The sequence below is a fragment of the Gymnoscopelus microlampas genome (assembly GCF_963454915.1).
Source record: "Gymnoscopelus microlampas genome assembly, chromosome: 12".
Taxonomy (NCBI): Eukaryota; Metazoa; Chordata; class Actinopteri; order Myctophiformes; family Myctophidae; genus Gymnoscopelus; species Gymnoscopelus microlampas.
The window spans coordinates 10,968,751-10,982,860 of record NC_139949.1 but is presented as its reverse complement, the minus strand read 5'-3'; the positions used below and the strand labels follow the sequence as shown (position 1 = coordinate 10,982,860).

At 45.1% G+C, this 14,110-nt stretch overlaps 1 protein-coding gene across 5 annotated transcripts in view; it reads right to left on the bottom strand.

The window, feature by feature from the left end:
* The window catches only part of cux1a (cut-like homeobox 1a), a 263,240-nt gene that overhangs the window by 126,801 nt on the left and 122,329 nt on the right, over nucleotides 1–14,110 (bottom strand). For all 5 annotated transcript variants that reach the window (XM_084075026.1, XM_084075025.1, XM_084075027.1 and 2 more), the window contains exon 3: nucleotides 9,074–9,121. In XM_084075026.1, coding sequence (XP_083931152.1) covers nucleotides 9,074–9,121 — 48 coding nt within the window. The remainder of the gene's footprint in view (nucleotides 1–9,073; nucleotides 9,122–14,110) is intronic.

Below are 14,110 nucleotides of genomic sequence, written 5' to 3'. Positions count from 1 at the left end.
GCGGAATATCCCATTTCACAAGTTTTCAAATGTATAAAATGAATTAAAACCTTTGAAAATAGCAGATCTACAAGCTCCACAATGCGTTTGCGATGCGTCGTGAGCTTGTAGATCACGACACGTCGACTTGCGGCAACCTTCGTCCGACGAAGACACAAAACAGCTCAAGCGTAAAGTGGTTAATAAGTTCATCCCCACAATGCAACACCCAGTCAGCTAGTGTTTCAGACAAGAGCTGGTGTTCAGCTCAGTTCTGTCCAGGGAGATACAATACAAGCTCAGCTGAACCTCATCAAAGTTAAATAGCTCTTCAGCCCGTTTAATTATACAGCAGTTGCTTTTAGTCACTTAAACTAGTCCGTGTATTGGGAGATGCCATGCATGCAGAAGTAATGTGGGCTCCCTTCATTTGGATTCGTTTTGGTTTCTTTTCATTTCGGCACATTTCTGTCCAGTGGTGTAAAGTAACAAAGAACATTTACTCAAGTACTGTACTTAAGTACAATTTTGAGGTATTTTTTACTTTATTCAGTATTTACAATTTACAATACTTGTCCTTCTACCACACTACATCTCAGAGGAAAACTCCCACTATACTTGTATGAAAACTTTAGTAACTTTTTTGATTATTATTACAAAACACACTAACCACTTCAGCCCTATATATATGTCAGCCATTTGAAAATAGCAGATCTACAAGCTCGTAGATCGGCTATTTAAAAAAAAAAAAGTAATACATTTTGAACGTGTGAAATGGGACATTCTGCACAATGAGTACTTTTACTTTTGGTACTTCAAGTATATTTTGATACTCGACACTTTTGTACTTTTACTCAAGTACATGTTATTATGGGACTTCTACTTGTAACAGAGTATATCTACATTGCAGTATTGATACTTTTACTTATGTAAAACACGTGAGTACTTCTTCCATCACTTGGATTCTTTTTGGCTTCTTTTTTTTTTGAAGAAGGGGGGTTTTCTTTCATTTCTAGCACACTTCTGTCTTCCTGTATGACATACTGTACCCATCTGTGTGCTTCCTATTTGGGGATTCTCGGACCACAAGGGGCTATATTTGGCCGTCCACACACAGCTGCCAGCCTTGGGTTTGAAACGAGCCACTGAGCCATCAGTGAATCATTGCATGCCCTGGCCTATACCACTGGGATTGTTCTTTTTTTTTTAGCTTATTGTTTTTCAAAAGTATTTCTGCTTTTCATCAAGACAGTTACAATTCAGAGAGACAGGCCACATACAGTACATCACAGGTGCTAAGCTAAATCTCTCTGCGACCCCCTCGAAATAATCATATTTGAACTGGGGACCCCCCAAAATAATCATATTTGAACTGGAAGCCCCCCACCCTGACAAGCAATTGTAGGCATTACATTTAGTTTGACTCGGTTCCACAGATGAAGATTGTGAAAATAGACGAACTACAAGCCCACAACGCCTCGCACTGCGATATAGGTTTGAAGTGCTCATGTGGCCATGTTATAGTCACTTCTTTTGGGCTTGTTTTCCTGGACTAGTTTGCATATTTCTCTCACAAAAATCTGGCAACAACGATAGTGCTGCCGTGCCCCAAATGTCCCTGCATTACACTGAAACACTGGAACGTTCCACAGACATGCGGCACAAGTTCCACATCACATCAAAACACTTTGCTGTGCGCGTGTGTTTACATTGAGGAGGGGGGGGGGGGGGGGGAATGTACAAGGAAAAATATTTTGGCTCATAAATAAATGATTGAACATGTTCAGAATTAAAAATGTACTCTCGCCAGAAAGCACTAAAAACACTACACGCCCCCATAATCTCTCTCAAAATTAAATATTTAGCTCGCTAAACAGACAACGTCGCAGAGGCCCCGTAACGCTTATTATGCGCCTGTCTCTCCGAGCATTTGACAGCTTTATGGACACGACGTCCTTTTTTTGCATGAGGCACTGCCGCCTGTCACGAATTAACATCCTCCCCGGCTAACATAAACAGTGACATGTACATTGCCGTGCGTAAATCATTGGCCTCCCATTAGCACTAATTCAATCCAGGCTGCTTAAACTGCCACAATGAATTTTAAATGGAGCTTCTTTCTAACTTGTTTGCACTGATGTCAGATTGATGGCGGAGCTCGGTGCATTTGCAATACGTCCATAAGATAAGGGTGTCGTTAATCACCCCCGTGGTGGAACGGGGTCGTCTCAGGGGTCACGCTATAGACACAAGCAACATGTTGAACACATTTTTTTATTTTTTTTATCTTTGAAAGATTTGGGAGAATGTTTTTTTTGTGCCCAAATTAAGGATGCCAGGGTTAAAGCTGCACTATTGCACAATGTAACTTTCCTCTTCTACCCCGGATTTGAACCCGGTTTCCTGCGCAAGTGCTGACATTTTTTGAATGTCTCTATCAGCTTATCTGAGCTGATAGAGCCTGCCTGCTTGCTCAGGGCATAAATTGAATATTAGACTATCAGGTCAAAATTCGTGTCAGATCCTGTGTCTAGGTGAGACATGACCTTTGACACGATCTAAACGTCTCAATAGAAGAGGAAGGGAGACCAAATACAACCACCCCAATTGAATAAGTTATATTGTATTGACTCTACCATACAGATTTTCTTAAAGGCATTGTAGGGAACATTAAGCCTAAATTTAAAAAATATGTATATATATATTTTTTGCATTTTCTCCCCTCTATCAGCCACTATATAATGATGCTGGGGTGTTTTCCTTCATTGAAACACAGTCCTCTGTCTGAAATCCGTATTTTCCCTTCTGTTTATATTCATGTTGTTTATGTCCGGGTCGTAAATTAACGCACGCATGTGCGTGTCCGTGCGCGTCCGTGCCCGTATCAACTTTTTACTTTCGGTTTTAAAACGCTCTCAAACTTCTTTTTTGAGGCACATAATTTACTTTTAAAAAATCGTTTGGATAGAATTTAGTTGTTTAGCTTCATATATGTGGTCAATTTATCATGAAAGAGCCTATTTAAAAATATAAATTCAGAGAACCGTAGGGTCGGGCATTTCCGCGAATTGTATCCGCATAAGGCAACCTATTTTGGGCATGACTCATTTAAAAAGTCCGCCCTGCGTCACCCCCTGGTGGTCGGGGAAAATAACTGCTGGAGGGGCGGTGTTTGACAACAGTTTTTTTCTTTGATTATGTCTGAACTCCCTACAATGCCTTTAAACAAAAGTTGCATAGTGCTACTTTAATGTGGGTAAAAAAAATGTTTAATTAAATTGTGATATTATCAAACATAAATATCAGACACATGATGCAGACAGTCTACATTTCAGTCTGACCAGAAGCAAGGATAAAATACATCCCCACCGGCCATAAAAATGAATGACCATGGGGGGATATCAAATGCCCCCCCAGCAAATTCCACCCTATAGAGCAGTGGTTCTCAACCAGTGATCCGGGGACCACCAGTCGTGGTCCTTGAGGGGGTTCCAGGTGGTCCCCAGCTAAATGGAGAGACATTGGTAACCAAATGGACCCTTATTAGATCTTTAACTCTTTACGCTCTCAGTTACATTATTAGCTGTTAAATTATTGCTAAACATCTGCATTACTTCATTCACAAGAAGTAACACAATTAGAGAATGTAAAATTGCTATTTTGATCAACATTTGACGGTTGTCTCTCCTATTGATACCATCAATACAGCATGGAACTGTGGACAAAATCTTAGTTTTGGGTCTGGGAGTCTAAATCTCATCAAATGGTGGTCCGTGGCTCAAATGCCCAATAAATAATGGACCTTGATATGAAAAGGGTTGAAAACCACTGCCTTCATAGAGAGGCAGCACAGCACCGAGGCTGCACTGCAAAACGTGGAGTTTCCCCAGTGTAGAGAGAGATAGACCTTTAAGGGTCCGTTTTTTTCCTTTTTTACACTTTCAGGGTTATATCGACATTCTGGGATTTTGCAGTGTGCTGGGAGGAAGGGTAGACTGGGTCTGTTTAGATGCTCTCCATTAAAGCCTTTATTTACTGCTGCAAGTGGCACTTGAAAAGGAGGAGGAATTAGGGAGCTGGCGCCAGGGATGCAGCTCTCTCCCTCCTGACATGCCTGGCTGCCTCCAGCCTCACACAGCCTGTATTATTAGCATTAAGAGTCTCCTAAATCACCGCCTCGGTACCCAGACTCAACCCAGAGCGGCACAGCGTGGCGCTTTGGGCCCGGTCTCCTTCACAGGAACACAAAAATGATAAAAGACCCACTCCCCTAAAAATCATGTTTTTATTTGTATGTCTTACTGAAGCTTACTTAAAACCCCATTGAAGACCTGAGGCCGATTCTACAAAGCAGTAGTTCTCGCACTCAAAAATAGCAGATGTACAGTACGAGCGAAGTGACGCACTGTGAGCTTGTATATCTGCTATTTTTGAGTAGCCAACGCTAGAATCTAAAATGACACAGGTGCTTTCCCCGTTTTAACGAGTTAAGAAAATCCTAGTAGTTTCTTGAGTTGTGCATTATCTCGTTAAAGGGATAGTTCACCCAAAAAATGTCCCTGCAGCGGACCGGTGTAGGCAGCGGTTCCGGTAGCAGACGCAAAGGAGACTCTTCGTGTCTCCTACAGGAACCGCTGCCGGTCATCAAATTATTGGCTTAGGAATGCGACAAAAACAAAAAAATATCCATTCATTCAAGTCTCCATGGGGTGACTAATTGATAGGAGAAAAAAATCACACCCTGTGTGAAGGAAGCGGTGCCTTTGGGGCGGGGCTTAACTCATTTCAGTTCGTCCCTATTGGTCGTCTGAGTCCACTTACCAAATGTGTACTTGGTAGCATGCTGCAAACTGGAATAATGGCTGTTTAAAGCCCAGCCAATGGGCAGACAGAGGGGGCGGGGCTTAAGTAATTACAGTTCGTCCCTATTGGTGGTTTTAGTCCATGTACAAAATTTGTACTCCGTAGCATGCTGCGAACTTGAGTTATGGCTGTTTAAAGGCCAGCCAATGGGAAGACAGAGGGGGCGGGGCTTCAGCAATTCATGCTCGTCCCTATTGGTGGTCTAAGTCCACATACCAAATGTGGACTTGGTGGCATGCTGCAAACTGGAGTTATAGCTGTGTAAAATCCCGTGCTCATCCCGTGCTCATACGGGCGGACGGACATAACATACGCTGGGGGTCCCTGGAACCCTGGGGCGGGGCTTCAGCAGTTAATGCTCGTCCTTATTGGTGGTCTAAGTCCACATACCAAATGTGGACTTGGTGGCATGCTGCAAACTGGACTTATAGCTGTTTAAAATCCCGTGCTCATCCTGTGCTCATACGGGCGGATGGACATAACATACGCTGGGGGTCCCTGGAACCCTGGGGCGGGGCTTCAGCAGTTAATGCTCGTCCCTATTGGTGGTCTAAGTCCACATACCAAATGTGGACTTGGTGGCATGCTGCAAACTGGAGTTATAGCTGTTTAAAATCCCGTGCTCATCCTGTGCTCATACGGGCGGATGGACATAACATACGCTGGGGGTCCCTGGACCCCTCTTTGATAACTTCAGCAATTCATGCTCGTCCCTATTGGTGGTCTAAGTCCACATACCAAATTTGGACTTGGTGGCATGCTGTACACTGGAGTTATAGCTGTTTAAAATCCCGTGCTCATCCAGTGCTCATACGGGCGGACAGACATAACATACGCTGGGGGTCCCTGGACCCCTCTTTGATAAGCAGTGGCACGTGTGGCCAATGAGAGGAGAGATGGCATAGGCAATCTCCAAGTCCGTGTGTGTGTGTGTGTGTGTGTGTGTGTGTGTGTGTGTGTGTGTGCGTGTGTTTGTATGTGTTTCTTCTTTGCCGTGCTCATCCCGTGCTCATACGGACGGACACAGAGACAAAGTCAAGTGTAGAGCGGTTGGCACCGCTAAAAATGGATTTTGGGGGTGAACTATCGTCAAAACTGAAAATCTGGTTTTCAGACGCGTACTCACTGAAAACAGCTCTGATGCAAGACGCAGACTAGATGCTCAGTGACACAAAGCAAGCGCTCCCTCATAACCCAGCACCGCCGTGGCTGCCGTCAATGAGGTGACAGAGCTTGTTTTCTGTCATGGTGCGTTTGGTGGATGTGTTCTCTGTGGATTAGCCACATTCTGGAGCATCAAGCTAATGTGTAATTCATAGCATCGCCGAGCCCTGTTGGCCCATAGGGCAGGAGCCTGTCTCCTGTTACTGTTGTGAGGCAGCTTGATGTACAAGTACACCCCCTGGACATGACACTAGAATGTCGCAGGGACTTAGACCACCAATCCAACCTTTGATGCAGAGAGGCAGGGACGCATTGCCCTTTTTTTAAATATAGCCTTTGGTACATGACCCGGCCGGGGAATCGAACCCCGGCCTCCCAAGTCTCAAGCCAGACACTCTAACCACAAGGTCACTGAGCTGGTTAGTAATTCATAACGTATGGAATAATAAATGAGGGCAAAGATGTTATAATATTTGACATGTGAATACATTTATTAAGCATAGAGATGATTGATTTTTTCGGAGCATGTTAACCACACCATGGGACATGTGTACAGGGACTTTAAGGCTGCTCCTGCCCATGGCTAGCCCTGGCCTGTCAGCACACATCGGTCAGGGACAGGAATGTTAAACCCAGTCATCCTAGGCGTCCCCCCCCCCCCAGCACCAAGCCCTTAAGAGCCCACCATCATCATCATCGAAGGTCAATCAGAGTACTGAAAAACTACAGGGTAAAAAACCCATTACAATCATCAGCGGTTCATGCACAGAAGAACCCCTTTAACACACATGCACACACACATCTTCTCCTGATTGTCTGAATGGGGCTTAGTTGGCTGTAACCTACCCCCCCCCCCCCCCCCCTCCACCCCCCACCTTCCCAGAAACCCAAACATTATGAAAGAACGTTGGGAAGTCCGACATCCTGTTTCCCTGCAGTCTCATCATCACAAATATTCACCGGGGTCAACCAGTGTTTCATCAGTCTGTCTGTGTTTCAAAAGTGGGCGGAATCAAACAAAAAATGACACATGGTGTTGTTGCGTTGGTGTTGCATCATCATCATCACTCTCCGGTCAAAGCGGGGTCACTGGTGTCATCGTCGTCGTACACACGTGTGCAGAAAGCAGTGACACACAACGAGGCAAGCTAGATTCAACGTCAAATCCCACCACCCCAACCAACAACAACTACAGAGAAATGAACTACACATGCACTCACAGAGAGATGCTACACCTGCTATGCACATGCTATGTACAGTATAAGCATAGGGGCTCAACCTTGACCCAAACACAAGAGATTTGTCACTGATCGGTCTAGTGGTTTGCGAGATTAGGACTGCACACGCACGCATTATGAAAGAAGAAAATGCGCACGCGCACGCACACGCACACACACACACACACACACACACACACACACACACACACACACACACACACACACACACACACACACACACTCTTATAGACAGTTAGCCTCATAGAGCCATGCCATTGATTGATTGAATACTTTATTAGTCAGAAATGTTAACGGCACAAGGTACAGTCAGACATTAAATGTCTGACTGTACCTTGTGCCGTTAATTTAGCCTAAATTTTAGGCTAAATGGATAACACAAAAACACACATCACAGGTTCAATTTTGAACCCCTGTAAGGTACCCTGACCGCACTTTCATCCGAAAAGAACCAAAATGACAAACAAACAGAACATGGCAGCGATTACAATACTCTGCTAGGCAACAGATGCAATAAATAAGCTATAGAATAGAATAATCCAAAGCAAAATAGTCCATAAGCGTTAAGATGGTCGTTCAAAAAGCACTCTTTTCACATCCCTATTCTTTCCCATTAGGCTGAAACAAGGCTTGGATCGTACAGTAAATCCCCTTATTTGGCCCGGCAGAAATGACGACACACTTTAGTGGTCTGTTGAAAGCAGCCTTTGCATCATGTGGTGACACATGGCCGTGAGGGGAGAGCAGTCTGCTTCAGCAAGCACTTTTTGACTCGCTAGTTTCTCTCTCTCTCCCTCTCTCTCTCTCTCTCTCTCTTTCCAAGGGATGCAATTTAAACATGGCTGTGAGCAACTGAGCCTCATGAAAGGACACAAATAATGGAGTCCCCCTGAGAGAGAGAAAGAGAGAAGGAGAGAGGGGGAGGCTGCAGTGTTGCCAGGTCTGCTTATTATAAGCGACTTTGGGCTCGTTTTTCGGTTAAGTCGCTTATGCGGGTTGCGTTTTTTTGGGGGCTTGGTTCTAAAGTGTAGAACCTGTGGTTCTCAACCATTTTCATGTCAAGGACCCCCCAAATTAATATGTATTTGTCTGCGGACCGCCCCATCTAAAAATATTGTGTGCCAATAAATCCCCGTACCAAATATTTCCAATTTTGCACTTTTTCCCCACGATTTTTTTGAAAATAGCAGATCTACAAGCTTGTAGATCGGCTATTTTCAAATAGCCCACATATATAGGTTTAAAGTGCTCATGTGTTAGTGTTAGTCGCTTCTTTTTGGGCTCTTTTCATAGACCCGGTTGCTTGTTTCTCTCGCAACACCCGGCAACACTGCCGGCCGAGGGAAGAGGAAGGGCTTCCTCCAGACGCAGAGACAGTTAACGTGGACTCAGGGAGGCAGGGAGCCCGGGTCCCAGACAGCACATGTCGAGGTTTATGAGGTGTGTGGAAGGAGGGGAGGGGGTGGCTGTCGTCTCAGCGGGGATAAACATAAAAACAAAATGGCCACCTCCTTCATTCACCCCCCAGCCCCCCATTATAGCATGCATGTGTGAGAGTGTTCACTGCTCCTCTCTCTGGCTCTCTCGGAAGTAGAAACAGTTGTTTGTGTTTCATTGAATCGAGAGGGTTTGTTTGTCACTACAGGTACAAGCAGTGTAAAGTGTGTGAAATGTTAAATATTTTATTGTATTCATACTGTACTACTGTAAGTGTAGGTTTTGAAAGTGCTTTCTGTAATTGTGGTGTAGGTGAAGAGTTCATGAATCCAGGGCATTTAAAACAGATAAAACATTAAAGAAAAAGTGTTTTGAGTTTTCTTTCTACTCACCTCTGCTTGGAAGCCCTTTAGCAACGGAGCTACCTGCTTACGCAGATCCTGCAAAACACACACAGAGAGAGAAAAACAATATTGTGGTCAATGTGCGTCTCCGAGGAAATGTGTCACAGCGTGAGAGACTAAACATGTCACAACAATGACAATGTCCTTGTTTCACCTCAAAATTTCAGATCTTTTTTATCTCTTGTGGAGGAATCAAACAAACCACAACAATACTGTACAGTGTGCATGTAAATTCTGAAAGCCAATTTATTTCCATAATATCCAGCCAGGGCAAGAAGAAAGCCTCGGCTGTTATGTAATAGGAAAACAGCGCCACGTAGCTGTAACAACAAACAGTAACAAAAGTGTTTAACCAAACAAAATCATAACAAAATCAAATCGAGAAGACCTAAATATTTCACAAAATGTACACCAAGCCTACAAATTAAGCTTTGAAAATCCATCAATATTGTCAATTACTTCTGTCTTGATGAAGACATAACAAGTTGTGAGAGATAGATGCTCCTCGCTCATAGTAGGTATAAATGATTTACCTGCTCTAATATCTTAATAAATATAATACACCTAATATAAGAATAAAAGTGAATGTACAGCAAGCTCTCTGGTGTGTGCAGCGTTCGTGGTTATCGCCACACAACATGCTAGGCTAAACGTTGTAGCAGTATGGTGTTCATCTCTGCTGCTGAAAGTTGTCAGTTTCCTACAGAACTACTGTAGCACTCATTCTGCTTTCTGTTCCCTACTGTACAAGCACACGTTCTACCGGAGCGAGGAGAAAATGAAGCCACACTGCAAACCAATAGCGGCTCTGTCTGTTCATTAATTCACTTTGGAAAACGAGGCCCTGGTCCTCGGAAAATACCGGCCCGGCTATGCCTGTAAAAAAACCTGTGAAAAGTAAGCGAGCTACAGTAGAGCTAGAGCGAGAGTGAGAACGAGAGAGAGAGAGAGTGTGCGTGCGTGTGTGCGTGTGGAGAGAGAACCTCCTCAAACACTCGGCAGGGATGAAAATAAAAACTAATGTGAATTGACATCGCGATAAACAGGGATGTTATGAGCCGCTGCCGCTCCGGCCGCGACGGGCCTCATCTTGTGGCACCTACAAAGAGCCAATTGCCTCGCCGCCTGCGCCGTTAAGGCGATCTGATTACGGGGCCGCTTCTCAATGAGGGCCTTTCATTTGGGGCCAGGCCCGAGCCATGTTTGATCCTCGAAAATGTCATTAAAATAAGACGCCCCCCTACCAAATTCATCTCAGCTGGACTAAATAAGGCCTTTTACATCAAGCCGGCTCTCTGCGGAATGTCAAGCATGCTCGGCGGACACGGCCCCGAACCGACCACTAAAAGCCAGTTAAAAAAGGACTGGAGGGCCATTGTGTTGATTCGCATCTCTAACGGCTTTAAACCTACCGCCCCAATGATCCCCTGATTAAATCCACTGCTTCTCAATTTGTCTCCCGATGCTTTCAACGTCTTTATGAATCATATCGCGGCCCTAATTGATCGTGCTACAGCGCCGCACGAATGCGTCAAAAGTAGCGGATCCACAAGCTCAAAGTGCGTCGATTCGTGCCGCGTTTTGAGCTTGTAGATCTGCTGCCTTCAGTGTAACCACTTAGACCCTCTATACATAGTAAAACGGACCTGACTATGACTGTATTTTGTGGGCTCTTTTTCGTGCTACACCAAATCTCCTCGTCAAAAATAGCACATCTGATTTTTCTGTCGAATATTCCCCCCAGAATAGGAATGCTGGGGTCTAGTATAAAGTTATTTTCAATCTGCCCTAATGGAAACGGATATTCTCTCAAGCTTTCCTCATGGCGTACTGTATCTTAGGGGGAAAGATTTACATATTTACGTACCGTAACATAACATCAATGTAAGGTGCTATAAAGTAACAATGGGATGCCGTGGATGAAAAAGGTTATTTACAAGGGTGCCCTGAGCCAAGAATATTTGAGAACCACTGCACTAGAGAGCTTTTGCCAACTGCTGTACTATTATAGCATTGATGTGCTTTTGAGGAATTCTGGCTTGAGAGTTGTGATGCTTCCGTACGCACAATGCAGCTGTGGACACTGTACTGACTGTGTGCTTAGCTAGCTTATGGTAATCGGAGTTAACCACTTAAGCCCTTGGCTATACTAGAGGCCGATCCACAAGGCTCACAATGAGTCGCGATGCAATGCGTCGTGACCTTGTCCATCTGCTATTTTCGGAAATGTCTGAAAATATTTTGTCTTTTATTTTTGTTTTAGATAAAAAAAAACATATATTTTTACCTATAATGACATGCCCGAAATAGGGCCGCCAGGTTGAAACCATGCGCTTCTCAAACTTTTTCATATCAAGGACCCCCAAAGTATTAAATAATAGTGGTTACAACAATTGTAACGCTATATTAAGTAATTTTGCTGGGGACCCCCTGGTACCCCCCCCCCAAAGGAGCCCTGGGTTCTTTTGAGAACCAATGATGTAAGAGGAAACTCGACAAAACTCCATGACCTCACAGAGACGTTGCGAGAACGGTGTGTGACTGTGCATGGAGTTAAGCCGGGGCGAGGTTTACAAGTTAACCGTGGCTGGACTTTAAGCCTCGCTTTCCCAGAGAGAGAGAGAGAGAGAGAGAGAGAGAGAGAGAGAGAGAGAGAGAGAGAGAGAGAGAGAGAGAGAGAGAGAGAGAGAGAGAGAGAGAGAGAGAGAGAGAGAGAGAGAGGGAGGAAAGGGGGGTGTGTGTGTGTGTGTGGGGGGGTTTAGGCAGAGCAGCTGGGAGCTGGCTGATGTGCTGTCAGCGCCGGGGCTACTGTACTACTGACATGTGTGGAAGCTGTGCTGTGGGGGCCGCCCGAGCAGAGAGAGAGAGAGACCACCACCACGTGACAAGGAGGAAACATCCCTCCACATCTGGTTTTCTACATAACAAGCCTCTCTCTCTGCCCCGGCCAACACAACTCCCTGGGTCTCTCTCTCTCTCTCTCTGCTGCTCGGCAGGAACAGCAGGTCCAGGCAGCGCGCACACGCACACACACACACACAGGTTTGTATTAATATTCTTGTGGGGACGTCGACATTTTACGGACAGCTGATCTCATGAATGCAAATTTTTTTGTAAAGATATTTTTTACTGTATTTTTTAATAGAGTAGTCTGACAGGAAATGGGGAGAGAGAGATGGGGAGTAACATGCAGCAAAAGGTCATCGGGATCGGGAGTCGAACCTGCGACACGCTGTCAGACTGCATTAGTAGCCTAGGTGCACCGGACCACTACGCCAGAGGTCCGGGCCATGAATGCAATTTTACCCCCAAAAATGAAAAAAACGTCATTTTTAAACAACTTATCTCTATACCAGTGGTTCTCAAAGTGGGGGTCCTTGAGGGGGTTCAAGGGGGGTCCCCGGCAAAAATGAAGTAATTTTAACCACTTTATCCATTTATACGTTGGATATTAAAAAAATAACATTTTTCCTATTTGCAAACCTAACTGTGAAAATCTTTTTCATAACCATAAAACAACTGTCTCTCTTGTTGAGGACCAGGAAAACTGTCTCACAATGTCCAAGTACACACACACACACACACACACACACACACACACACACGCACACGCACACGCACACGCACGCGCAGCTCTGCAAATGCAATTGTACGTCTGGTGGATTGATGCAGAGGGAACTGCAGTCCGTAGACTTCATCTTCACATGTCTGACGGACGGACGGATGAATAATAGCAGCGAAGAAACTAACCGCCACATGAGCAATAAAAGTCCTACGCTACACTACTTCTGCCTTCCTCACAGAGTGGTGGCTGAGGGATTCATAAAACCTGTGTGTGTGTGTGTGTGTGTGTGTGTGTGTGTGTGTGTGTGTGTGTGTGTGTGTGTGTGTGTGTGTGTGTGTGTGTGTGTGTGTGTGTGTGTGTGTGTGTGTGTTACTGCAGTGGTTCTCAAACTTTTTCGTACCAAGGACCCCCAAATTGATATGTATTTGGCCGCGGACCCCCATCTGAAAATGTTTCGTGCCAAGGAACCCCCGGAAGTTTCTAATTAAAACAAAAAAATATATTCAAAAAATCTCAAAAATAGCAGATGTACAATCTCTTGTAGAACTGCTATTATTTTTAAAGTGTTTAAAATGAGTGTGAAGCTACATTAACTACTTTTGCTGGGGACCCCCTGGTACCCCTCAAGGACCGCTGCGGGTCCCCGGACCCCACTTTGAGAACCAATGTGTTACTGTACTTGTGGGCCAAATATCCCCACAAGTACAGTAGAATGCGAGAAACAGACATTATGAGGACAATTCTCCTGGTCCTTACAAGATACATTGCGGTTTTTATGGTTAAAAAAAAGGCTTATACAATTAGGACACGATTCAGGTTGGGATTAAGCATTTAGAGGTTAGATTTAGGGGGTTGGGGGCTGGAGTTTTTGCCTGATTTATACTTTGCATGCTGGGGTTGTGCACCGGAAAATAGCCGATCCACAAGCTCACAGCACGCTGCAACGCGTTGTGAACTTGTAGAGCTGGTATTGTTTCAGCAAATGTTCTGCGATTCTCAATGCTATCCTGAAATGTTGATGTCCTCACAAGTGTAGTAATACAATGTGCGTACGTGTGTGTGTGTGTGTGTGTGTGTGTGTGTGTGTGTGTGTGTGTGTGTGTGTGTGTGTGTGTGTGTGTGTGTGTGTGTGTGTGCGCGTGCATGTGTGCGTGCGTGTAAAGGTTTAAGGTCTGTCAGGGTTGACGTCGGGGGCGAGCGAGCAGGGACATGACTGTGGAGAGAGAGGTGACATTGACATGCTGTCAGCTGTGACCAGTCTCCCACGGTGAGCTGGGATATCTGAACGCTGCTACCGTCTACTGTCTGGCACGGAGCGAGACCTTGTGTGCGCGCCTGTGTGTGTGTGTGTGTGTGTGTGTGTGTGTGTGTGTGTGTGTGTGTGTGTGTGTGTGTGTGCGCGCGCGCGTGCGTGCGTGCGTGCGTGCGCGTACGTGTGTGCGTGTGCGTGTGCGTGCGTG